The sequence below is a fragment of the Dermacentor variabilis genome, chromosome 10 (assembly GCF_050947875.1).
Source record: "Dermacentor variabilis isolate Ectoservices chromosome 10, ASM5094787v1, whole genome shotgun sequence".
Taxonomy (NCBI): Eukaryota; Metazoa; Arthropoda; class Arachnida; order Ixodida; family Ixodidae; genus Dermacentor; species Dermacentor variabilis.
The window spans coordinates 23,730,729-23,758,526 of NC_134577.1; the positions used below are offsets into that span (position 1 = coordinate 23,730,729).

The 27,798-nt window shown below is 42.9% G+C and overlaps 1 protein-coding gene across 2 annotated transcripts; it reads right to left on the reverse strand.

Annotated features, from left to right (window-relative positions):
- Nucleotides 1-940: 940 nt before the first annotated feature.
- Mob3 (MOB kinase activator 3) lies at nucleotides 941-27,773 on the reverse strand. 2 transcript variants are annotated; one of them, XM_075671984.1, is made up of 7 exons: nucleotides 27,684-27,773; nucleotides 21,451-21,613; nucleotides 19,823-19,916; nucleotides 17,466-17,599; nucleotides 11,585-11,700; nucleotides 9,561-9,647; nucleotides 941-8,716 (listed from the first exon to the last, which is right to left on the reverse strand). In XM_075671984.1, the coding sequence occupies exons 1-7, from the start codon at nucleotides 27,717-27,719 to the stop codon at nucleotides 8,657-8,659; spliced, it is 690 nt and encodes a 229-aa protein (XP_075528099.1). In that variant the 5' UTR covers nucleotides 27,720-27,773; the 3' UTR covers nucleotides 941-8,656. The 2 variants fall into 2 exon arrangements, with proteins under 2 accessions (XP_075528099.1, XP_075528100.1); XM_075671985.1 differs by having other exon boundaries at nucleotides 21,451-21,601; nucleotides 27,684-27,759.
- Between the last annotated feature and the right edge of the window lie 25 nt (nucleotides 27,774-27,798).

Consider the following 27,798-nt stretch of genomic DNA (forward strand, 5'->3'; position numbering starts at 1 on the left):
AGCAACACTGCAGACGAGTTAACACAAATCATTGAGGACCTTAACAGAGAGAGTGTAAGAGTGGGGCTGAAGATTAATATGCAGATGACAAAGATAATGATGAATAACAGGGCAAGGGAACAAGAATTCAGGATCGCCAGTCAGCTTCTAGAGTCTGTGAAGGAGTATGTTTACCTAGGTCAACTAATCACAGGGAACCCTGGCCATGAGAAGGAAATTCACAGAAGAATAAAAATGGGTTGGATCGCATACGGCAGACATCATGAGCTCCTGACTGGGAGCCTACTGCTACCATTGAAAAGGAAGGTATACAATCAGTGCATTTTACCGGTGCTGACATATGGGGCCGAGACTAGGATACTGACAAAGAAGCATGAGAACAAGTTAAGGACTGCGCAAAGAGGGCGTTTTGGATCAGAGAGCAAACAGGTATAGACGATACTCTAATAGACATTTAAGAGAAAAAAATGGTGCCGGGAAGGTCATGTAATGCGCAGATAACCATTGAACCATTAGGGTGACAGAATGGGTGCCAAAAGAAGGGAAGCGCAGTAGAGGACGCCAGAGGACTAGGTGGTGCAACGAAATTAGGAAATTTGTGGGTGCTAATTGGAATTGGTTGGCGCAGGACAGGGGTAATTGGAGATCGCAGGGAGAGGCCTTCGTCCTGCAGTGAACGTAAAATAGGCTGGTGATGATGACGATGAAATCTAAGTACACGGGTGTTTTTGCATTTCGCCCCCATCAAAATGCAGCCGCTGTGGCAGGGATTTGACCCCGCAACCTCGTGCTTAGCAGCGCAACACCAAAGCCAAAAACTACATTTGCACTGTAGCCGCAAGTTTGCAAAGCACTTCTACATTAAATGCTACTGCTTTTGTTAACCTGCAGAACTTGATTGTTTGTTGGTGAACAAACAAGAATCAGAATGGCATCCACGTCACTGCTTCAGATTTTATTTTCTTTAAACACAGGATGAAGCACTTCCTGATCACAAGAGCCACATGGAAAGGCTTCTTTGCACAGTATGCGCAAGGACATTTTGCACCAAGCCCAAAGCCTGTTGACATTTAACCATACAATCCACATTAAGTCGTAAAAAATGGTTACTCGTCAGCTGCAGGGTTGATTTTGACTGCCACTGGCTGTGCGTCCCCTACTTAAATAGGGCTTTGCTCATGCAAATGAAACTTATGCAAATGAAACTCAGAAGCATTGCCGCTGTTAAAATTGCATGAAATACATGCACATCACATGTTAGCAGTGCTTTAATGCATGCATGTGAGAGTGAGAACTGTGCACACGTGTAAAATAAATATACACTTTAGTAAAGCGCAGCGTGCCGTATGAATAGAGAAAGCATGGCATAAAAAAAAAGTCTGGCACATTTTTTAAAAATCTCTGCTTTTAAAGGGACACCATAGAAAAATACTAAACCAGTTTCGACTGATAACATACTCCTTCAAAAGTCTATTTTTATTAATTTTATCCTGAGAAATTGATTGATAGACACAAGAACAAAGGGTAAATTTACATTTTTTTAATTTGGCATCAGAACCCCTGCGCGGATACGTCAGCCTGACGTCACAGACGTGAATACATTTTTCTCTATTTGGGTCATTGTGGCATAATAAATGCTCCCGAAACTTTGGCTGCTTTAGAATATGATGTACTACATTTTACTGATACAAAATTAACCAGGCCCAAGCAGACAACGTCAAAATCCATGACATCATGGTGAGCTGGTGTGGGTGATTGGCGGTGGCATTGCCACCCTCTTTTCATTTTTGCGTCTTTTTCGATTTAATCAGGCCTGTCAGGGTAAGATTAGCGTTTTTTTATATTGCAGAAGGGTATTATACTGACACAGCTCGGCTTACCTTTATCTTTAGTGTCCCTTTAAATTTCCTGCCGTGGTTAGTAGCCAGTGAGTGCACAGGAAATATGATGCGAAACAACTAATTAAGAAAAGACAATAGGGTGTCTTGTAGCAAAAGCTATGCAAGATAAAAGAGGTTTGCAAATGTGGTTTTGAAAGAACACAGGACGAATAAGGGTATGAATGTCTGACCTCACACTCCACTAATCAGCAGGGAAGCACGGGGCATAGTTTTACATAGTTTGAACAGTAAGTTGCAAGTGACAAAAGGACATGCACACACATAAAAAAATCTATTCCTTATGCATATTTCACTACTCTGATTCGTTGGGAATAAAAGTCTAGTTTTCTCATTCTAAAGTATACCAATGTCAAAGTGACAAAATGTGCACATCCATGTACAACATAATAAACATTTTCCTGATGAACACTGATAATTCTAACCCAAGTAGAACAACATGCAAGACCAACGCAGGCTCAATGTCGGACATACATTAGCAACATTGGTCCAATGATGGCCCAAAATGAGTTTACTATAAATAATGGTCACACTGTGCTAACGTCCAAAGCAGCAAGTAAAGTGTACACCCCATCATCCCATGACAGACAGATGGCACAAGGGCCAGACCAGGCTTTAAGACACAACATTTCCACACTTTACCATGTGAGCAAATCAGCAGTCAAGCAAAATGCCCAGCGAATTTCCGACGAATGGTCACACATGGCTGTGGCATTAAGGACTACAGTAGTGTGTACCAAACACCGCTTGTGGAGCACTCAGCAACTGCGTTTCACACTATTTCAACAGCACACTTGCAATTGTGATGGCACTTGAAGGAACTTTAAGAGACACACAATCATCGAGGAGAACACACCACATCTCACGAAGTATGCATCCAACACAAGCTCATTTAGGCAATCACTGCATAACCACTTCAACTTCACTCCATAAAATGTATTGAGCTCCTCAGTGAGCTCATTCCTGCATTTATAAATGCTTGTTTTCCGCACCTTTTCCGATGTCAGAAAACCCTGACGGGCATAAAACAAGTTTCTTCACATCGTCACAATGTCAACATTATCGCGCAACAATTTTCACAGTAGCCACACAAACAAGATGACAGTCTCAAACTTGTCCAGTAATGTTTAACAGGCACTCGCAGATGTCATCAGCACTACAATATTGCGCCAATGTAACCAAATCAATATCAGGGTTGACAGTGCTCTAAACAAATAATTATCCACATTCCTCGTAAGCTTATTCTGGTTAAAAACTTGCCATGCACTTACAAACGCACACACTCTCAATTTCAGTGAAAGAACAAATGCAACCACTCTCAGAATTTCACCGTCCCAAAGCCACCTTTCAATCAGCTGGTCTGCCAAAAATACTCTGTCACAAGTCAGCATAAAAATTCGGTTCCGTTTCCTGCATATAAAATATACTTCACGCACACCATATTTATGGCAGCAAACTGACGGCAGAGACACAACCGAGAGCCAAGCAATAGTCATTCAATCAGCTCACAAAATGGGGAAAATGTGACAAACGATAATGGCACTTATATTAGATTTCAGCACATACCAGAAACACGCAACACACAGTAGATTCTGTTACAAGACCACACCTAACTACTCCTTCAGTTCCAGTCAAGGAAATTAATAAGTGCGCGCCTGTTCTAACACCTGGGAACTGCTAATTACAAGTTCAGAGCATAAATTTAGCAACCACACTTGTCAATGCTCTCATCGTCTACTTTCTTGGCCAATCTTCTATTGAATCTATTTAGATGTAGAAGCATGGCCAAACTGTACAACCACAATATAAGGACTGCAAGTGGGCACAATGTGTAAAGTTAAACACCTTACAGGAAGACCTCGCCATAAACAACAAAGATGGCAGGAAGAAATGCATTCACCGTGGGTTAAAAATGGCAAATGTAAATGTTTTCATCGATTTAGACTGAAATGACATGACCACAAATTGTTGAAAGGTTGACATTTCATCTAGAATGCGTGCTTTACACGTGTGCCTTTGGCCACCATGAACATACTACTCAAAACCAAAGCTTATCAGAGTGACACTTTCCATACCGTCATCATGGTACTGGGCAGTCATAAAACGATGCAACAGGTTTCGTTTCCACACCGTTAACAAGTTATCATGATTCAGTGACGCCACTCGCCAACATTCCACGCACAGCTCACCGAGAAAAACAAAAATGTGACCTCTGTTTAAAACACACTATTTACAACCATTAGAAATGTGCCAACTTGAGACCACAACAGCACCACTTTTATAATCACAAGAAAGACACGGTTCACATCATTGTGCATCGTATGTTAAGTTTCTGAAATGTACATTTATACAAAAAGTTGCAGCAAGTTGCATAATTATTTCCAACAAAGTGCTCTCAGCTAACACTAACCAATTTACGAAGCTCAGCATTGTGCAAACATAATTAAACCAAACATGCTTTTGAAGCAAATTGCATTTGAACTTAAAGCATTGCAACATAAAGCATGCTTTCTAACCAAGTGCTTTCAGCTAACGCTAACAAATTTATGCCGTTCGGCATTGTGCCAGCATACATAAACCAAACATGCCCCTGAAGCAAATTTCATTCGAACTTAAAGCATTGCAACAAAGCAGGCACTCACATTAATAAAGCATTTGTGTGAGCTATGAACACATTGAACTTGTTTCAGTAGCAGAAGAAAGCATGAATACTCGTGAAGGGCAGGAGAAAATCGGCAAGCAGGGAAAGTAGTGAAGCTAGCAGTTAGACATAACACATTTGCAATAGTCATGAGCATACAGCATTTAATGCCCCCATATGACATTCAGTATGAAAGTAATGTGGCCACAACAAACTTATTTCAAAAGAAATGCAGCTACACACAGTCAATAATAAAAATAAGCTTAATTATACGTTTAAATTTTATCTAAAATCAAATTACATTCACAACATTACTGCATCAACCCATTTAGACCTTTTACACGTAATTGTTTTAGTCAAGCTTTATCAGGCTCTCCTTTAAACACACTGTACTAGGTTACGCCTGACCAGCCTTAAACTTTCTGAATTATGCTTTAGAAATTGCATGTTTGCCTCTCTTGCCAAAGTGCTTGATGCTGCTGACAGTCAGCAATCTTGCATTTTCTCAAATCTGCCCAAAGCAGGAGCTGGCAAGCCATTTTTTGTTTTTCAGTTTTATTTTTGCTGTTGCTATGACGCAGAAGACTAGGGTGCATATTATCAATAACTACAATTTCACAGGTATTAGCTGAAAGGGACAAGAGTACCATCTCGACATGCAATGTTCTATATTTTACTCAAGAAGATGAAAAAACAAAGGATACGCAGCTATGCATGAGAATTGTGGCACCAAATTGGAAAATTCCGGAGCAGAATACAAAAAGAAGAAAAACAGGCTGCATGTCAGGACTGGGCCTTTTGGGGATCCTTTTACAACCCCCGCCCAGCCCGAATGCGCAATGCTATATGCTCTTGACCTGTTCCTCAAGCGACCATCTGGCCATACCATTAGTGCTCAGTGATTTAAAGATCGTGGGAATAACAAAAACACATATGAAGTCTTCCATGAATTATGCTCTAAGTAATTCTTCACACTACATTGCTCTGGCTGGTCACTTTAGATCTACTGGAAAAAACTTTTCTTACAAGGTCACTGTATGCATGTTTAAGGATAGTCAATCTCTTTAAAGGGGCAGTGAGGATTTTTTGAAGTTGGTAAGAAAACGTCCCTGACCTGAACACAATGCTGTCATGACCATGCAAGCCAAACATTTTTTCTTTAAAGAGGCACTAAACCTACTATCACACATAACAGATTGCTTGCCTTCTCCTGCAGCTTTTGGGGGCCTTGTTCTCCCCCCCCCCCCCCCAGCCAAGCCAAAGATAACTGTCTGTGACGCGCGAAAGCCGACACACGTGAGCTTTTGGGCATGTACATGCAGATGCTTTTCCAATGAAATGGGGAAGTCATGGTTAATAACCCTTTAACTACCAAGCCCAAACTGCCCTCGTCCTAGCTGTTTGTACTAACAGTGCAAAGGATGAGCTGTACCTGTCCAGGCCACATCGACTTCTGCATTGCTCGCCGGAGACAAGACAAGCCACACTCATCAACTCCATTTTAGTCGTGCATTTCAGTTTCGGCACTGGGACATATTCCTGCACGCATCACGATTTCGTTATGATCTGCCCAGTTAATTGAGATCAAACATTCTACACATGCCGAGTGAAAGTCTCTCTTTCGGAGCAGATGTCTTTTGTTTATATTTCGGAGCAATATAGGAGACAAACTGCACGCATAAAATCTTCGAACTGGATATAATGCGCAATGATTAGCGGGAATAAAAAGCACTAAGGTTTGCGCACCTTCTTGAGAAAGAACTTGGTAGTGAAAGGGTTAATGTGTCTAGACTGTTCCGTCACTGTTCCTTCGTCGGGGTACCATTGTCAGATGTCAGCCTGGCAGAGTTACCATAAGGACGCCGCACAGAGTAAAGAAAGGAAGGAACGATAGGCAGAAAATTGCCACCAGCACCAGCCCAGCTGAGAAGAACCAATGAGTTGAGGGGGAATGGGGAAAGTAAGCACTGCATTCATTAGGTCCTTCTAAAAAAATATCCTTGGGAATATGCTTACTGAAGGAAATTGCATTCACTCCTGGATTCAGTTTCAATAAAAAGTGTTTCAGGAACCATTTAAGGAAAGAAAAAGCGAATGCCCTAGAGAAACGTAAAGTGGAAGAAAAAAAAAAGTGCACCTGCCAACACGAGGAGGAACATGGCAGTGCACAAAAGCCAGCAAATAAAGCCCACCATAAAGACAAGGAGAAAATAATGCCCGACACTGCAGTATGCTGCAGATGTTCTTGCACAGGAAAGACGAGACTGCCCAGGCTCACAGAAAATAAATACTGAAGTACTACAATGAGCGAATGAAGTGCAAACTATCAAGAAGGACCGCTCTTACACCAACCTAAGGGTGCAATTTCGTGCTGCTAAGGGTCCAGTCAGCAATAAAGGCACCGGCCCTAAAGCTAGGTGCCCAAGTCGAAATAACACTGACAATCACAGAAGCATAGAAAGTGAAAATCAAGGAATGAGTTCTAGTTAGTCATCGCCTATTCATGTCTCATTTGTACACAATAGTGCATGCAAAATCAATATTCTCATATATATATATATATATATATATATATGTCTTAGCCTTTTTAAGGCCTGTTTTATTCTTGTTCGTGGAACTAAGTAGGCTTGCTATCCCAGAGCAACACTGGGCCTATGGGAGATGCCGCAGCAGAAGGCTTAGGACTAATTTTTTTTACCATCTGAAGCTATTTTAATGAGAACCAAGTTTTCAGTACACGAGTGTTCTAGCATTCCTGCCCCTTGCAAATACTGCAAGTGAGTCGTTACATGGCATTTTTATACAAAGAATAACAGTTAACAGCAAGTGAACAGCTTCCTGCCACAATCATGTATGTCTTTCTGCCTGCTTACATTTATTTTAGCTCTCTTCGTCTGCTGGCAAAACGAACCAAACGTGCAGTATATAACCAAAATATTGCTATCTTCTCAGCTCCTGCATGTACGTCGAAGAAGATTGAGCTGCTCACGTGCCGTGCCCGACACTGAGAAACAAAATGCCGCATGTAATGCATTGTCACGCAAGCCCTGCAATTTGTGGCAGCGAGCTTCTTTGCGCAAAATGTAGTTTTCTTACAGCACACACAGTTACAGTTCTACAAGGTGACACGAGTCGAAACGCAAGTACCTGCCACATACAACAGCTCGTTGAAAATTTTTCTACTTGCTTTTCAATGTTTCACAATGCAAAGATGGAAAATGATGAATAAAACGGTTGTCTTGACACGGACGATTAGTCTGCATGCAAATTAAAGCGCACAAATCATAGGCACTTGGCAAGCAAGCGTGGAATCACATACAAAGGCTTCGAGCAATTCCAGTTCACAAAAACAATTGTAACATTGCAACTCCGGGGTAACCATGCAACCCACAGCTACGGGGAGCAGTCTGGTTGCCGTCTTTTGAGACATTATTATATATGGATACTCAATGTAAGACACAGCTTACATATTAAAAGACATAAAATAAACATAATTTTTTTTTAGATAGAGCATCTCTAAAGCTTATAGACTATGCTTTGCAAGTCAATGTCAGCTAAATTCCATTCTTATTATGAGCATTCACATTCACAAAAACCTCAATTACATGCCATTCACGAGTGGACATTGATGCCACGGATGTCTTGTTAACATGCCAACTATGAATTCAACACTACAATTGCTAAGAAAAGGAAAAAGCTTTTGCAGGTGGGAAAAAAACTAAATAAAATCAAGCTATTTACACAAGCCCTTCAGGTGCTGTACACAGGAGGTCAATGTGTTTAAAACATTGTCAATAAGGGATGAAAAAGCATGTAGCGAAATGAGAAGAAAGCACTTTTTCTTTTGTAATAAGCGCCAACAAAAGAGAAAACAGAAAACGCTTCAGTTTGTGCGAATTTTTACCAGCAGTGTTCGTGCCAGCAAGACTAGAAGAGGTTTCCGTTCCGTTACGGTTCGTGGTATAGTACCGCTAACTACGGTGACATCTACGTTGCGTTAACCAGTGGACGTAACGATTTGTTGACGGACAAAGGCGGGGGGGTCAGCAGAGCAAATTGCAGACATCACAAGGAGGAGTAAAACGGCCGCCGTGCAGGGTGCCGTCTCTCTTGTTTTTCATCTGTGACGGGGGCTCAGAATTACCATGTCCTTGCAGACTTTCCTCGTCATCTCCGTCTGCAGCCGATCAGGAAAGAAGACTTAATGAGCAACCAGAGAAATGCGATAGACATTGAAGGAAAACCTGAGTTCAAGCTAAAGTGATAGAATAGTGCATTAACTTTTTTTTTTAAAGCACCACTTACACCAAGAGTGCTTTTGTAAGCAAGAGAATGGCGTCAGCTATGCAAAGGATTGGTGCCAGTGTTAAGCTGTGAAACCAGTTCCAAGTGACATACAATGCCCCGTTTATTCTTTCTTTAAAACTTAACTGTGAGGTTCGATGTCCCTAAGCTGATACGGAAGATTATGAGAGACACTTAGTTCCTTAGACACTTAGGCCTCTGGGCTAATTCTGACTGGCTGAGGTTCTTTAACGTGCACTCCAAGCATGGTATGCAAGCATTCTTTACATTATGCTGCCATGTGAACGCAGCCTTTGTAGTCAGGAATGTAAATTGTGACCCCGAGCCTGCCAGCAAATCGCCATAGCCACAGAGACACTGCAGCGGGTATCAACAATTTGACTGACAGGACAGGATTGATACAACGAAACTGTCAAATCTTAAAACCAGCTTCAAATGCATATGAGGATCCCAATTAGGACCCGTACTAAGCACATCTGGGACACCCATACGCCACTGGAAATATAAACAGCACTGTTGGGGTGATATGCCGTGTGTAGAAACATCAGAAAAAAAGCAGAAAAGTTATAGCCTGTGCAATAGATTTTGATGCAACACAAATCTCTGCACAACAGAAAATGTCTACTAGGTGCTTTGAGTTGCATTTAATGTTTTTTTTTTTGACAGAATGCAGACACAGCTTCAAATGCAGAAACATCAGGAAACGCACATCTTACCAAGGGTTCTAGCTCCTTTTGGCTTACTAAGTCAAATTCAGTGATGAAGTAATAGAAGTGCTTGTAGCACGTGTTGACGTGGGCCTCCTGAAAATAGACACGCACGTAAAAACAAATTTACGCTTTTCAATATGTAGAAGTTTCGCCATTTATGTTACCCTTTTATGGACACTTTGCACTCCTTTTATAACATAGCTGAATGATAAGAACATGCTCGTAGATGTAGAGCAATCCAGGGGCCACCAACCGCAATGACAGTAGATATGCAAAGCAGAGGCACCAGGCACTACAGGAAAACCCAGCATCTACCAAGCACTTTCTGCTATGTGTTGGGTGCTCCCTACGAGTGATGGATGACATGGTTACTCATTTGCCTGGTGCGCACTTTTGTCGTGCTTCCAAATCTCAGGTTTTCTGGTCGGGGCTCCTCTGGTATCTCCTGGATTTCCTCACGACTGCCAAACTCACCCTCAGTTCTTTGGTGTCCTCTACAATCAACACATTCTATGCCACTTTGCACAGCAGGCTTTATTCTCATCTGCAACCTTCTTTGAGGAGCCCCTCTTCAAAAAATTTCGCAGTTGCACCCAAAGGACGAAGCACCGATTGCGATAGAAGATTAGCAGATAGCTGTACGAAGTAAGGATAGCAGTTGTATCGACCGTATAAACTTGTATAAACATTCACTTACTAAATAAATTAACAATTATAGAATGTGTAATCGTGACTCAATGAGGACGTAGAAAGAAACAGACACAAAGAGACAACGATGTTTTTGTGTGTCTGCTTCTTTCTATGCAAAGGTTATGGGATTGTTCCCCAGCTGCGGCAACTTGTTTTTTCATACACTTTCATTTCCATTAATTTATAGTTTCATTATTTCATTTATTAAAGCACAAGTAATTTCCCCTATGTTGTCCTTGGTGTCAGTGCTTGCTGGCTTCTTATGATGTGACTAATAAAAATCGGGCCCCTCGGTTAACCCCCTTCTTTCTTTTTTCTACGTCCTTTTCAGTCGCACTTACGCATTCCATCATGGATTCAAACCAACTAGCCCACTAACATGTTTTAACTGAATTAACCAGCATAGTGTCATGTGCGCACAGGTAAACATGAATACATCTCGCTCTATGAGTGCGGAAACTCGCTGTAAAAATTTTGGAGTTAGGAAGTGCAGCAGCAGCCGCGAGCGAATTAACCTCCGTGCATCTTTCGCTTTAACGTGAATGAAACGCCGAAAGCACAGCACATACAAAGCTGCCAACACTACGCGCACTCTGCAAACATCGCATATTGCTTTGAAGATGAGGCACGTGCGGGCACGCACTTTGGCCTCATTCCAGATCGCTTTCAAGACACACGAGCACCGGCAACACGTCCCTACGGCGTCCGCCAAAGACGTCTACTATGGCGTCCGCGATTCCCGTGGCCAACACCGTAGTAGACGCCACGGTTGTCTCCACTCTGTAAGGCACGGTGGACGAGGAGGACATTGAGGCACCCTAGCAGCCGCCGGAGAAGAACGCCCCTCCCTAGCCTGACCCCCCTGCCTCGCAAGCGACAGGAGAGGGCACGCATCTGGGCCGCGTTCCTCGCTCGCGCATGCGAGATTGAACTGCTGCCCCTTAAGGATGTTCAACCAGTACCAACTCGCCCAAACCTCGGTTCTTCTACAGAGATCGAACTGCGTTCGCCAGCTCACCCTTGCACGCTTTCACTCGCACGTACAGCACACGGTGTGCGGCGACTGTTTTATCGCCCTTGGACTTTATACGGAATCTCACAGCGAAGCCCATTGCAGAAATGCACCTTGAGTGCCCATATTGCAATAATAAACTGCACACTAGCCTGTCAGGCCTTTATAATTTCCATAACATCATATCACATGCCATGTGCTCTGATGGATACAGCACTTAATATGTCCAAGCAACTCCGGGACCCTTAAAGGCCACAGAAGATAACATAAAAGAAAATCCCCTAAATAATATATGTGTTTGTTACATGGGTGTCACAAAGGTACATACCGCTCCTATGGCAACAAGCCTATCGAAATGGTGGATGTAGACGTGCACGAAAACCCGAAACAGCCGAGCCAAGATCTTCTTGCATGTAGGCACGAAGTTCCTGGGAAACGGGACATCTGTAAAAGTGAATGCGGCTGCAGTGAAGTAGGCATTAAGGGGCACGACAGCACAAACTGATCCAGTGTAGGTAAGCGACACACGAAGAGCCGCTGCAAGCCAAATTAAAAACATGCATGACATGTTATCTCTTTAAATTCCCTCGATGAAGGAATGTGGAGGATATTGTGCTGCTTTTTGTGCAGCACAATTGGATATTGTGCAGTCTTTTTCATTCCTAATAAGAAGCTAATTCCAGTAAGGCCCCAATATCCAATAATCAGGCTCGTTCATTTTAACCTCTTAACAGCCAATGACATGATAACTCGCATCACAACGAGCATCCTCTGGTGCCGATGATGAGGTAACAAGTGAATTTCTGGCAATTTTTGCACATGTGTATGTGTTCAGTATCTTGCATTTTTGACAAGAAAATATTATACAATGAGATTTGCTGTATATTTTTCCTCTTTTAAATATTTTTTTTGCAACTGTCAAGGCAGTAAAGGGGTTAAGAAGAATCTTTAGCTCAGGACCAACTCCGATTTCCCTGTTCAAACACATGTAAAATGCAGAAATGTTTTTATGTGATTATTGCCAAGCTAATTTGAATGAAAGTGGTTGCATTTGAGAGAGAAAGTTAAATTGTAGTGAGCCTATAAGGAAAATGCACTGTTCGGGACTCTCACCAATGCAACCTTAATAACATCCTCGAATTTGTACAAAACCACGCAGTACAACTCATTTTCTTAGATAACTCATCAGTCACATATCACTGAAGTCACATGCTAACCTGACAAGCCTTTCATTATGCCATATCATAGCTTGTCTACACACTTCCAAGCTTTATCATGCATCACCTCGTAGTCCAGCTATCAAAACAGCCCATTGTCACTCAGCGCATTAATCCCAAGAAAAGCTGTGTACCTGCCATCATCCACTCACATCACTGTGCACTTTTCTTCATTTTTTGTCAAGTAATAATACGTTTAAAATGGCCTTCCCCCCGATGTTGTGTTCCACTCCAGTATCCCCGACTTCAAATCAACGAACGACCAACTGTATAACAATTGACTTTACTGTAATAGCCCATCCCTCATGCAAAACCTGTTCACTGGGGCCTCTAAAGTATTGTTTAAAAAAAAACAGAAGAGAGAAAAAGAATTACTTAGGGCCTGGAAGTTTTGCAAAAATTCCTGTACACTAGTAGATCTAAAGAAAATTTATGATGAAGTTTACAAATCCATAACCCTGCACTAAATATAGATATCACAGTTCTGTAAATTGCATCCGTTAAAAGCATTTAAAGTGGTCAAATTTGATGAGAGCAGCATTCCGGGCAAGTTGGTGATCCATTACTTAAATGATATTGCACGCCAAAAATGACACGGACATGAAAGAAGACGACACACCAAGCGCAAACTTTCAACTAAGTTTATTGTACCACTGAATCGATTATTTATACATGGGAAGCAGTGTAGACCGCGCATGCGCTTACAAGAAAAGGAAAGCGCATGCGCGGTCTACACTGCTTCCCATGTATAAATAATCGATTCAGTGGTACAATAAACTTAGTTAAAAGTTTGCGCTTGGTGTGTCGTCTTCTCTCATATCCGTGTCGTTTTTGGCGTGCAATATTATTTAATCAAATTTGATGTATGAATTTACAGTTTACGTGAAACTGTTATGAAGTTTATGAGGGCTTTGCAAGAATCCTACTCACAAATGAGTGCTATATTTCAGAGTGGTATATAATAAATCCATTCTGTCTGATATAGATATATTAGTAGGTTCAGTTTACAGGATTGTGATATCATATTTTATTGCTGATAAATTGACACAAGTCTTTTTTTATTAATTATTCAATTTCAACTTTTTTTTTTTGATGGCCTAAATAAAAGAATCCATTTCTTACAGTCACCAGACCTTGCCTTTTATTTTAGATGCAAGGTGTCTACTGAGTATACATTTCCAAATTCCCTGAGTGCCTTTGCAAAATTCCCTGAGTGACCCAGAACTTTCGCTCATGTCAAGACGGGCTGACACCATGTCGCCCGATGCTGCCACTCTCTAGCAAGCATGTTAAAAAAATTTTAATAACGACTTAATCCAGTTTGAATAGTAAGGAGTAGCATTTATTTTATTCCAAAAGAAAACAGAAGGTTAGTTAAATGCACAGCGAATAAAATATCTTTGAAAAAAAAAGTAAAAGCCATTTCAAATCGCGTCGAACATTCTCGAGTACGAATAAAAAAGAGATGCATACAGAAGCAAATATTTTCGAGTATGAGCTATTTCTATCAACTAATAGCAAGCTCATTGGTATGAGGCCCGAACTTTCTCACAAGTGAGATTCTCTCACAACACCCGGTAAGTCAACCTCAACTGTCCTGACATACTCTCAGCCTGCGCACAATGCCTCAGCATTTCGTTTCACTGCTTTAAAGAGTTTATTTTGGTTTGGATGGGAGACACCTGCATCTCGGTGTCAGCCAACCTTTCGCAATTTTTTGAGCTCAAGATCTTTCAAAGAAACAGCGGCATGCTTCCTTTCCCATTCATTTTTCAATGCATAGGTCCTTTACGTTCTCCTCCTCCCACCGCGCGTTCACCCCACAGACAATCTGAAACATCCTCTTGGTCAGTGGTACAGACAACGTCCGATTTCTCGGACTCCCTAGGGACCGCGAAAAAGTAAAAAAAAAATCGGGCAATTCGAAAAAATGAATGCGTGCCTTTTACTGCTCTTAAGGGCTCAAATCGCTACAGGCACATCCAAATAAGCTCTGAAGGCCTGCCAGTACACTTATTAGGCATATCGGTGCTCGTACTGTGACAGGAGATGGCGAGTGCGCGCGTGTATAATTAAGGAATACATACTGTGTCCCGTGACAATTGACCTTTCCCATGCTTGCTATGGTTCCCCGCAATACTTTTGCATACGCTTCACAGTGTAACATTGCTTTATTGAGATCAAACTGACTTTCAGGAACCGGCATCATGCAACACACTGTGCTTTCCGAGTCTTGAAGCCAATCGCGAGGACCACAAAGGCGGAGTCGGTACCATTGCTGACAGCGGCAAAAGCAGCTAGGCCTAGCTTTGTTGCGGTGGTGGCTACAACTGCCAGTGGATCTGCATGCGAGAGCGCCGGTTCGAGGTGGTGAGGTAATCAATAGCAGCAGTGGTGGCTTTGATTAATGCCATTTCGGACCTGCAGTCAAGGCAGAAAGTCCGGAAAATCAGACGGCGGACTGGTTCTCGCGTCCGAAATTTCAGAGACGTTTTCAGAGACAATCTTATACGTTACTTATACATTATACGTTATTGTTAGACATTCTTATCGAATTATTGGGCATCCGGAAGGTCGATCACTGACTGTACACTGGGAACTCCTCCAGCCAACGGCACATCGTGAAAGACAGACGATTCGCTGCGATTCCTTCTCTGTTACTCGAACCAACACTACTGCGACTTTCGTTCCCTTTCAATAAAATCACAGCTAACTTTCCCTGATAGAAGCACAAATTCTCCGAGTTGTCCCTGAGTATTTCCACTTTTCTCGGTTAGTAGAGACCCTGAGATGCAACAAACCTCATCAAATTCTATGCAGTAGTTGCTGAGAAAAATGATTTCTCCATTCCCATGTATTTAGACAGTAGTTGCCGAGCTAATGCTTCCTCTTTAGAAGGAGCTTATTAATAGTGATTTAAATGCTCATAGCAGCTTTAATTTCCACTAATGAGTTTGCACAGCTATACTTAATGAAGAGAAATCTGTAACCAAAATTTCAACCTAGCAGCTCTGAAGTACTTTTCTGGCACAGAAACTGCCTAAACATACGAGAGCACTGCGAAAGTAAAGTCACATTAGCATAATTGGGATTCACCTTGGGCATGAAGTTTGAAATTTCAGCCTTCAGTTTCTCCAACAATAATGAACCTTCTTACACCAAAGAAATGTAAATATAGTTTCACAATAATTTACCAGTATAACAGTACCTATGGAGAGTTTCTCCTAAAGGCTCAGCCACACGAGGCAGAGCATATGCACCTTGCTAGTGTCCGCGTCAGTTTACGTGCCTCTGCACTAGTCAAACTTCTAAGCTCTGGACTGAGAAGCCTCTGAGAACTGAACTGCTTCAAACAATGAAATTTAAATGCATAGTATTACATGGTTAGTCAGTTGGAAAATTCCATGTGAAGCCAGAAAACTCTTTTTCAAATACACTGCAAGTATGCACAGTTTAGCCCCGCTGTGCGCGCAGAACTGCCATCCGGAGTAGAGTGCCAAATGACCTGATATCCGCAATAATACGCGCACCAGCAGTAGACACTCTATACACACGTCCACTTTTGTCATTCCCCATATGCCACGTGTAGAAAGGAGCATTTAAACGTAGGAGAGAAATGCCTAAGCCTTATACTAAAAATTAAGCAGAACATCCCTGAATGGAAATTGTCTAAAACATACATAACATTACATGGCATACAGCAGACATTACCAAATCCTGACTGGGAGCTCACCACTGTCGTAGAAAAGTGTACAATCATTGCATTCTACCAGTGCTAGCATACGGAGCAGAAACTTGGAGCTTAACAAAGAAGCTTAAGAACAAGTTAAGGACCATGCAAACAGCGATGGAACGAAAAATGTTAGGTGAAATGTTAACACACAGGAAGTGAGCGGTGTGAATAAAAATGGAGCTGGGCAGGTCATGTAATGCGTAAGGTGTATAACCGGCGGTCCAGTAAAGTTCCACAACGGGTGCCAAGAGATTGGAAGCGCAGTCAAGGACGGCAGAAAACTATCTGGGGTGATGAAATGAGGAAATTTGCAGGCGCAAGTTGGAATCAGCTACCACAAGACAGGACTAATTGGAGATCGTCCTGCGGTGGACATCAAAATACGCCGACTATGATGTGGCAGTCAGCATGGTTCGTAATGTATGTATGTGTACCTATTTGCGTGTACTTCTCATGCATATATAAATAACACATACAACAACGTAACCCTCAGACATATCATTACCGTGCGTGACACATTCCGTACCTCACAGACCGCCACATAATGCTACGTATAGCTTGTGACAGCTCCCATTCAGGTAGGTTCCGCTCAATTTTTTCTTTCTTCTCTCTGGGAATCAGTATGTGCCTGTGACATGCGTCTTGCATGGGAAGATGTACGGGTGTCACGCATGTCTGTACATGCCAGATATTTGTGCGTGGGTGCCAGATATTTGTGCGTGGGTGGTTAGGCAGGCAGGGGCAAGTTGCGCGTCTACTAAAAAAAGAATCCTAGACAGTGGCTGGTGAACAAAGGGGTGAGGCCTCCACAGACACCTGTAATTGTAATCTCATTTATTCCACAATGGCCTGTCACGTCTTGATGTGGGCTCTCTAGTTGCGCTACCCCTTTTAATGCCTGCTACCTGCTAGCATGCAATCATGATCTCACACATGGGATGCAAAACATCTAGAGTCAATTGCACTAACAGTCGCTGTTGTAAATACTGCAAGTAGTCGTATGTTACTTTTCTTCTCCCCGTTAGTCTACTTTCTATACCACTTCCTGTTCTGTTTTCTTTTTAATGCACTCACCTTGCTAGCAAATTTTTAGGTGAGGGCCTTGTTTCTTCTAACAAACTGCAAATAGCAGCTTTTTCCACCACCACATGCCCGGGCATGGATGTGTAGCCGTGCCCCCGTGTGGTCAGGCCTTAAAAGTGCCTTCCACAGGTATCCCAAATTTACAACACAATGACAACAGATCAAGACCAGCTTACTACAAGTGACGGGGAAGATTTCTTCATTGTTGATCTGTGCTTCCACCCAGTCCATGAGATGCGAAATATACTGCGGCGCTGGCAGTGGGGTAGGCTTCTTGTACTTTTGACCATCGCACCAGAGATACTCGAATCTGCACAGCCAAGCCAAAGTGATTGTGCCAGCTGTCTTCTTGCGACAGGGTAGCACTCGAGGAAAATGGCTCAGTGAAGTTCAACAACCACCGGCATGACATGAAGGCAGTTAACATGATCAAGACGTTAAGAGGAACTTTAGCTCGGGTGCTCCTATTTAAATACATGTAAAAGGAGAACTGATTTTTCTCGGCCACTTCACTAAATTTGACGAAGTTTGTTGCATTTAAAAGAAAGGCTCAAAATCTAGTGACTGTTGGTTTCGAATTTTCAATTTAGGTCAATTTTTTATTAAATATTGTCAAAAATCGAAAATTTTCAAAAAACGAAACTATCAAGTTTACAACTTTAACTCAACAACGAAGAAGGATAATACAATTCTGTGAATTGCGTCTAATAGTACATCTAAAGTGGACAAAATTTATATGTTACACATGAATATAAGAAATTTTAGTAATATGTAAATACAGCTTTTGCAGAAGCCTTGTAACTAACATAACAAATTCACGTAAGATGTAAAATGACATATCGAATTTGTCCGCTTTGAATTATCTAATGGATGCCATTTACGGAACCACGATATCTGTTCTTGATGCAGAGCTATGAATTTGTAAACTTCGTGCTTCTATTTTTTTCGAACGGTCGAATATTTGAAAATATTTTTAACAAAATTCAGGCCCTCAATCGAAATTACCCTTCCAACTGTCACTAGAATTTAACTTTCTCTCTCAAATGCAACAAACTTCATTAAAATCGGTCCAGGGGTTGTCTCAGAAAAACGTTTTTGCGTTTTACGTGTTTGAATAGGCCGCATCGGAGTTGGGCCTGAGCTAAAGCTTCCTCTTAAGTGTTGCCCGACTGATTGATTGACTTACTAGACTTGTGCAAATATCAATGACGGTGTTTGAAGGCAACTTCAAGTAAGGTAGTGTAATTACTGTGAATTCATTTCTAAGTTAATGATGAAATGAGAATTTTAAAGCAAACAGCTTGAACAGTTGTCGTGCAGAAACACCTACTGCAGCCCAGCTCCCAATGCTAACTTGTCTATAAAAAGAAAAACTTAAATATGCAAGATGGTAAGGGGTTGAGAAGGTGTTACATTTCAGAAAGCACATTATTTTCAGGGTGGTGTTCACATAGAGATTCAAGTATGAGCACCAGTTCTGGCACATGTTGGGAAGGAGATCCTTTCTTCGAAAGGACCTTCTTACATATACAACAGAAGACCACAGTGGAAAATGCACCTTTAAGGGAACTGGTACGAATTAAAGTTGCTATTTACTACCCACCCTTAGCATGCACGTACATTCACTCCTCAATAAGCTGGCTCACAGTATTTCATTGTTTACACCAGATCCATTACAGGCTGTAATGACAAGAGGGCATCAACATGTGCTGTTGAGACCACATTTTTACTTCACACCAGATGCTAAGCGCCTGTACTGCCTTGCAATTGCGACATTTTGCTGTTTGGGAGAGTTCTTCAGTCCTACTCTCAGTTGCAACAACTCTATGCCTTGTGTATGTGCAGCAGCATTTACTGTTTCCATTCACAAACCATGTTTACGTATTGACGGCATTAAACATTTTGATACAAACACGTTATAAAAATAACACGATGTGGACATGCATATATGCAACTACTGGAAAGTGACACAGTGGTGCAATCCGATTGTTTCAGAGCAAAAGACAACATCAACTCTCTCATCTGCTCCACTGGGCCATTATTCTAAGTCACTATAACACAGAATAGGAGGATGCTGGCTGTCCTTGGCTTATCCTGGCTTTATTCTTGATGTTGTATGCCTTGTTGATGGCATTGTAGCTTGCTCAACAAAACCAATAATGGCAGCGCTGTGCACTATAGCTACAACATTCATTTTCATCGAATATTTCAACATTTTCTTTCGTTACCTTACTGCACACGCAACACACGAAACAGTATACATAATGTGTAAACTCCATTACCTAAATTGGAGCAGCACAGCTACAGACTGAAAAGACATCACCATGAAGCATAAAATGTAGTTCTACACAAGCTGTACTTGTAGATTGCAATCTGTGCAGCCACAATCTGCTTCCTCTCCTGATCACCAGGTGGCAACAGTTGTTTGAATATCACGCTCACCTTTCGTGCACTGGGTAAATTAAAAAAAGAGCACCCATACTCCTCATAGTCATTCAATACTTTAGCATTACAAAAGTGAAGGCTGACTTACTTTGGGCCCCCTGACATTCTGGGACAGCTCTCCTCAGTGCAGTAGTCAGAAATGGTGCCATAGATGAGGTTTATCCGGTTGAAGAAGTCCACCACTGGAAGTGTAGCACATATACATCTATGTTTCAATGTTGCAATCTTGTGGTAGATCAATAATTAGGCGTGAAGATCAGTAGGTGTTTGTACATGTAAAATATGCACATGCAAAAGCACACACACAAATAGATTAAATATGTGCATACAGTACATAAGTGCACAAGAGGAGGGGTTCATTGTGATTAGGAAGGCCACAAGACTGGTGGGTAGGCAACGAAATAAGCAAACGCTAGAAGAGAAAGTTCACTCAGACAACGGTGGCAAAGTTTACCACCTTAGCTTATTTAAGTCCAGTGCAGTACAAAAGCTACATGTGGTGATTTTCAAACACTCCTGTTCTGTGTCAATTATGAGTACCCTCGGCACAATAGATTTTTTTTTCATCACACGATCCACTTCTCTCTAACCCTAAACTGCATTTCCTTTTCCTTGGTACCCATTCTGCAGCTCCAGTGGACCACTGTTAATACTGTATTTATTCGAATATAAGGCAAGGCTTTCTTTCCCTGAATACTTAGCATCGAAGTCACCCCCTCGCCTTATATGTGAGGCTGATAGATTCAGTCACTATTCCGATATGGCGCAGCAACGCCACATTTCTGGCGATCGAGATTTTAGACAGCAGCACAACTGTAACAACTAATAAGCATGGGCAGGTGAGGCAGTACCATAGTCAAGGGGTGTACAGTAGCGCGACAAAAGAAGACACACAAGGTCATACACAGTGCTAACTGTGTGTGCATCCCCGTGTGTCTTCTTTTGTTCTGTCTTTTAATCGCACTATCATACACCCCTTGAACATGCGTTACCAACAAGCCCACATTGCAAACCTCGAGTACCATATTATTGTGCGTTTAACCCACACCGATTATTAGAAAAGTTTACCGGTAAAGGCAGGGTACAGTTTTCACCTCGAAGTGGTGGCTTCATGGCAGCATATATTTTGCCATATGATGCGGCTTCTCGGTAGTGTGCACCGATTACACCGATTATTCTGAAGGCTTCAGGTTATTCGGTATTTCGGCCAATCCCCACCGCCGAGTCTAATTCGTCAGCTACTCTATACCACGTTATGCACCTTCCACCTTATAATCTTGAATGCCTTATAATCTAACAAATACCAATAACAATAATAACAAGGGTCCCATTGCAGTCACTGACTTTGGGACCCTTGTCTGCATACTATCGGTTACATATTCATTGTCATTGAATAAAGAATGAACTGAAACTTAAAAAATAACAATTTCAAATATGCACTGCCATTTGATCTCTGCCGCCTATGACTCTAATAACAATTCCTTTATTTTGTTGTTGTTGTCCTAGAATTTATACCAGAGCAGCAAAGTGACATGCACTCTGTGCATACTTCTGCTGCTGTGCCCCCCCCCTCCCTTTTTTGTACACGCTAATGCAGTTAGGAGTAGTTATTCATAATTTCACCAAGCCTGAACATCAACTACAAAAGCATGATAAGCGTTTCCACGTGGACAAGAGAGAACAGCAATAGCACAACACGAAACTGAAGCACATTACCATGAACAGCCAGCCAGTCGTTCATGTCCTCCCTCGGAGGCAGCCGCACCGCATCACGCAGATTGATGCCCGAGTTGAGAGAAGCCTGGGCCTGCTTGTGCAGCGAGTATCGCATGGTGCCCGGCTCAAACTTCTTCTTTGGCCGGAACGTCTGCACCGATGACTGACCGATCGTCAGAAGAGAGGTAGATTTGTTTGGGGAGGGAGGACGGGAGGGAAGGCAGGCATGCAGATTTCACGCATGTGCTGGGTCTATGGCTAAAGCGAACTCAATGTAGTGGCATGGGAGGGGAAAACACGATGGGATGCTAAAGAAAGATGAAAGATTTTGGTTAGCTGGTAATGCGGATTAAATGGAAAGGCTATGGTAAGGCTATGGTAAAAATTATATGGGATGAGAGGGGACGCAAGTCAAATAAAGTTATAAGGGGGAAAGGTAAACAGCAATGATATTTCACATCGCATAGAATGCCCTAGCCAGTGTCGACATAGGGCAGCCTTTGTAGAAAGCTTTACGCTTAAAATACGACTGTATACATCTTGAAAAGGTTGCGCAAAATCTATGTTCCTGATATCAAATCGAAAAAGAAGAATAGCATCCATTACCACTTGCTGGAAATAAAAGAACCCAGAATGTTGAGAACCATTACTGTTCCTTGGCATGACCCACAACATCACAGTCCTCCCGGCGCACTGGAAAAGCCTCGGAATCTGCGATCTGGGATTTCTGTACCATCTGCTAATTCCCAAGTACATGTGGCAGTTTCTTAAATGTTATTCAAAAACTGCTGATTTAGACAATTATCAGCCCAAGACTGCTTCAACAGTATACAATACCAGGCACAACAGGCAATATATCAGTTGGCCTAACTTCAAAAACAGACTTCAAAAACCATGTCAAGGACCACTAAAGAGAAACACTATTTTGCAGTTATAGGTCGTTGCTGGAGCAGAAAATCAAGGCAGAACTTCCAGTTCCAAACTTCATGCCACACCTGCAGTGCTGGATATCAGTGTGACGCCATGGACTTCAAAGTATTTTCTTGTTGAAGCGCAGTAAAAGTTCTCGAAACTTGCTAAATTTATTGTTTAGCTTTCAGAATACAATGTGTAGTCTGTCCTTATGAAAAAATTACTGTATTTTTCAGCATATAAGACACATTTGTTTCCCTCAAATTTTCATTGGTGCGTCTTATACAATGTCGCAACATGTAGTTGCAGCAACACTGTATATATGTATATACAGGGTGTCGCAGTTAACTTAAACCAAGATTTTAAACATACCCAAGAGCTCTAGAGAAATCGTACTGACTGCATAGTAGCCATAGTCGTATGTACTTTCGGCCAGTATTTTTTTCATCACGAAGTATTACTTAGTTAATGACTTTTAATTACCGAACTTGCTCATTGTTGCTTGAATCGCAAACATATCAATTACAAAGTTGCAGGGCACCTCAAATGACTTCTGAATCAAGCATTTGTTTAGTGCTCAGCTTTGCCTTTTTGGTTTTTCAGAGAAAAACAAAAGCACGCGAAACATCCAAAATATGAAATAGAAACGCGTTCGCGCGCCGCTACTCAAGAGCCACGGATACACGGCTTTACTAGCGGCGGCAGCTCGACACAGGGCTTCATGCTATGTGATGGTCGCGGCATCAAGAGAACACGTTGCTGACGCAGTGATAAGGGTAGCGGAGCCTTGTACGATGCGGCGATAAGAGAATGCAGCCGTATATCTTTCAATGGTTGCTTGTACGCGCTTGAGTAGCGGCGTGCGATTGCGCACTTTTGTATTTCGCATATATTGTGGGCTTTTGTTTTTTCTTGGAAAAACAACCAAGACCACTTCAGCACGAAATAAATGTTTGTTTCGGAGGTTATTTGAGGTGCCCTACAACATTGTAATTAATATGTATGCAATTCAAGCAACAATTAAAAAGTTCATTAATTAAAAACAATTAATTAATACTTTCCAATAAGCGCATTTGTTGTTTTTGTCTCGAGAACCCCACATCGCAGAAGCAGTGTCAGTGACGTGCCTACAACGTCCAGTAAACATTACTTAGAGGTGGGTGACAGAGACCCACCAATGCTGCAGGCAAAGTAACAGAACTATTCACTGCGTCAGAGGACGAGGCCTTCTGTAGCTTCAAATGAAGTGCGATAAATTTTAGTTTCTTGGTGCCTAAGAGAAGTGTTGGTCAAACTTTTTTTCTGATGGAACTTGCGACTTGTAAAAAATTTTGTTTGGGAATATATGGTGCCCTGAAATGGGTATCTATGGCACTTTGCAATGTGCGTACAAGCATGGACAACTGCGTTTTACCATGCTGACCGAGTTATAATAGCTGCGTCTTATACACTGGTGCAACTTATATGCCAATTTTTTCTTCAAAAGCTGTTAAAAGTGGGGGTGTGACTTACAGTATGGCAAATGTGGTAACTAGGCCACAGTAGAAACTGTTAAGATCCACGAAATTACAACAAGCTGGTGAGGTAGCTCTCAAGGTAGTGATGCCACTAGTATTTGTCATCTCTCTTTCTTGCTCGCTAAGGGTCTTCTTAAGTTAGAGGGGCCTTTTTGGTAATGTAAAAGGGCAATTTACAAATACAGATACATTTAATGTTCTCTTTAGTGTCCTTTTAAAGGCTCTTTCATTTCACTAGTTGTAGCCTGTAGGCCTGCCACAGAAGTGTAAAGGCCTTTAAATTAATTTTTAATTATGGGGTTTCACGTGCCAAATCCACTTTCTCATTATGAGGCACGCCGTAGTGGAGGACTCCGAAAATTTCGACCACCCGGGTTTCCTTAATGTGCACCTAAATCTAAGCACACGGGTATTTTCGCATTTCGCCCCATCGAAATGCAGCCGCCATGGCTGGGATTCGATCCCGCGACCTCGTGCTTAACAGCCCAACACCATAGCCACTAAGCAACCACGGCAGGTTAAAGGCCTTTAGCAAGTAAAGGCAGAAGTGTAAAGAGAGCTACAGCCTTTAAGCTTCTACACTACGGCCTTTACATTATGCTAGCTTTTGCACCCTGGTGCTCCACTTGCCAGTAGTTGCCTCTGGTCATACTGAACACAAATCTGGCTTTCAACAAAGCCCTGTAACCATGGGCTTCAACATGCAAAAACCAGCAAACTCCAGTGATGAGAATGGTGGCCCCTACAATTTTGCAACACTATTTTCATGGCAGCCACAGCATGTACTAACCCTTTAGTGTGACCTAATAGATGCAAGAACGGGCCACAGCCCAATAACAACTGCACTATCTGGGTCTCACTGATACCGCGCTGCCCAGCCTAGTGTGATAACAGCGATATCAGTGCATGTGGTCTTGTTTGCCTCAGCATGTCTGCCACGAAAACAACAGGGGATCCTTGAACAGCCCCCACGTTTGAGCAAGTGCACGCACCTAAAAGCTTTGGTATGACCTTTGAAACATATGCTGCAACAATGAAAGAAATTCTGCAATGAAGTGGCCGAAGCTTTGCTGGTATAATGCAGCGATTCCTTTTACTCAAATTCAATTCCCTTATCACCCACTGCTCACAGCTGGCCGATTCTGGTGATAACGTAAGCACAGACCAATGACAAAGCATGAAAAGAATTAGAACACAATCACTACATTATCCCAGCCACGTTTTCCTTATCACTGAAAACCACATACCATGAGCCCCGGCAACCAAGGTAAACACACATGCCTGCATGCGCTTGTACAGTGTGAATATAATAAAGACCTTGTGCATCCTCGTACACTCGTACAGAATGAGCCTCAGCACATGCTGTGCTACATCCCTCACAACTGAGTACTTGTTCTGCCTGCATTCTGCACCGTGTGGCATTATTGGCAATGGGCAAATGCTGCCTTGTAGCCCTAGTTAAAAGGCGAAGTACAGATCGAGACATAACGCTTTTGACTTTCATTTAAAGCTGTGCTGTGTGAATGCTCCCGTACTTTCCTGACCATGACTGCTTGGGTGCAGCTTCTGTCTTGCCGAACAGGTCACACTTTAAAAGAGAAAAATTCAATTACGCGCCCAATAGCGGGATCAAACATTGGTCCCTCAGCATAGCAGCATTGCGCCAATGCTAACTATAGCTCTTTGAAATGACCGCCACATGTCACATTGCACAGCACGGGTGCACAAGAGCACATGCGCATGTGCCATTTCTCTTTACGCTAAAGACGCAGGAATTAAATGTGCAAATTCATAGCATTTGATTAACCATTTCACAAAAGCTTCCCTTCACACAGGTACCAAGTGTGCATTGGATCTGCACAAAATTTCTTTTTAATGAAAATCCCAGACAGGGTGTGCCACTATGAGGACCCGAGAGGTACTCCAGCAACAATCCCTGAAGAAACATGAGTAACGAGAGCTCACTGTAATGCGTAGCATAGCAGCCGAAAAATTTTGCCCCTTGTACTTCTGTACTTTCTTGATTTCACAGCAAAAGCAAGGACAATTCAAAGGCTTGCATGCCAATGGGGTATTCCCCTTGACACCAGCCCTGCCCGCACGTTCCAGAGACCGCGGAGACGTAGTTATCGTCTTGCGTCATCGCTCACGGCGTCGACCGCCGCTGGCACGCGCGCGAGCCTTTTATCTGATCTGCGCGTCGCCAGCGCCGTAAACTTGACCCTCAGCGACATTTCCCAGTTACACCTGGTGCGCTCCGTGAACGAAAGGTGTAGGTAAACGAGTCGCACAGCAGTCGCGGCGGAAGCAGACGGCGACGCAAAAAGAAAACAACGGGGCGCTCGCGACATCGAAAAGACGAACGCGAGGCCGGATGCGAAAGGAGCTCCGGCACCACGGAAAGACGTGCGAGCTATCGCGCCTTAAACCGCCGAGCCTCGAGAACGATATTAAACTTCCTCTCCTGCTGTTCTTTCTCTTTCCTGACGCCACTGTTCGCCGAATGCACGCGCGAAAACCTGGAACCGAACTTCCGCGTCCTACTACTACCCCCACATCCCCACTTCCGATCATCTGGCGGTGCTCGTTCCGTTCACAGGCCCTTCCGCTGGCCTCGGTAACAGCAGACGCGTCTGCCTCAGGTAGCAGGCAGCGTCAACAAACAACGTCCGAATATAACTTTCGCCGTTTTCTTATTATATTGCCAACCAAAAACCGCCGCGTCACACGGTACGGGAACCTTCCAGCAGAAAGAAAAACAAAACGAAAAAGACGCGGCTTCGACGATCTTGGTCGTCGAGCCTTTTTCTTCATATACTGAATTTTATCTTTACGTCTACGTGCCACACGACCGGATGCCTGGAACGTTACGTTTCGCAAAACTCCTCACGTAGAGTCGCTTAGCGAGGTTGTTACGACAGACCACGACATCGAAATCAGCACCGTACCGTTCGTTCTCGGACCGTTTAGAAAAAGGAAATGTGCCTGCGGCACCCTAAAACAGCTGGGATCGGGAACTGCAAGCTCGACTACGAACGGGGGTAACGATGCATTCGTCCGTCATCGTACAGCTGAATCACGGCGCAGCCGTGGATGTTCAGAATACTTACACGACGACGCTACGAGAATTTGCGAAGTATAAAACAAACACTGCTATGGTGACAGAGCAGTGGGTTGCGAGGAGCATCGCAACATGCGAGGGCGATGTGAAAGTCCTGAATTCTTGATGGCAAGTTTCAGATGTTGATTCAATTTGACGTCGCGTCAGGGCTGCTTTCAACGCAGCCCATGAAAGCCCGACGTAAGCGTGGGAGCTACTTCGTCACTGTCATCTAGCTAACTCAATAGGAACGATGAAAAAAAAAATGTCAGCATGCAGTACAATGCTACAGGGTTCATTCACTTCTAAACACGCGACCACGACTTTTTGCTAAGCAGCTGCGCGGCTGCAGTGGGCGTGTTGGGGCTCGTTGCCGACTTCGTTTCGACCTTGGATGCGGCACCACGCGATGCGGGTCTCAGAATGGGTGGCGAGTTATTGCTGTGTAAATAAAGGCGGAGGACTCTCCAAAACTGCCGCCAGGCAATCTGGCAAAGGTCAACGAGCAGCCCACGAAACATCCTTCTCCGATTCCGGACGGTGCCATCACAAGCAGCCGCAAGGACAAACCTCCATAACTGTGTACGAAAGCTATACCCACAACAATGTTAGGCAACAACAGATGAATCTGCGGATCACAAACGCTTTTAGGTGGAAAAATTAGCCGCACAGTGCTCGTAAAGCAAAAGCAATTCATTATTTACCTTTCCCTTGTGGAAGAAATCCACAAAGCTCGCCATCTTGGGTGGACGCTATATACGAGTGCATGGACGTACTCAACGAGTACATTAACTGAATATATCCTTGAAGTTTTTGCGC

Bases quoted from the DNA above. Each gene is read 5' to 3' on its own strand.
- Mob3 (XM_075671984.1), bottom strand. From the start codon at position 27,719: ATGGCGAGCTTTGTGGATTTCTTCCACAAGGGAAAG. The intron at 9,648-11,584 runs GTATGTACCTTT...GTCTATTTTCAG, and splicing joins GGCTTGTTGCCATAGGAGCG to GAGGCCCACGTCAACACGTG. The intron at 8,717-9,560 runs GTAAGATGTGCG...GATCGGCTGCAG, and splicing joins AAAAGGAGCTAGAACCCTTG to ACGGAGATGACGAGGAAAGT.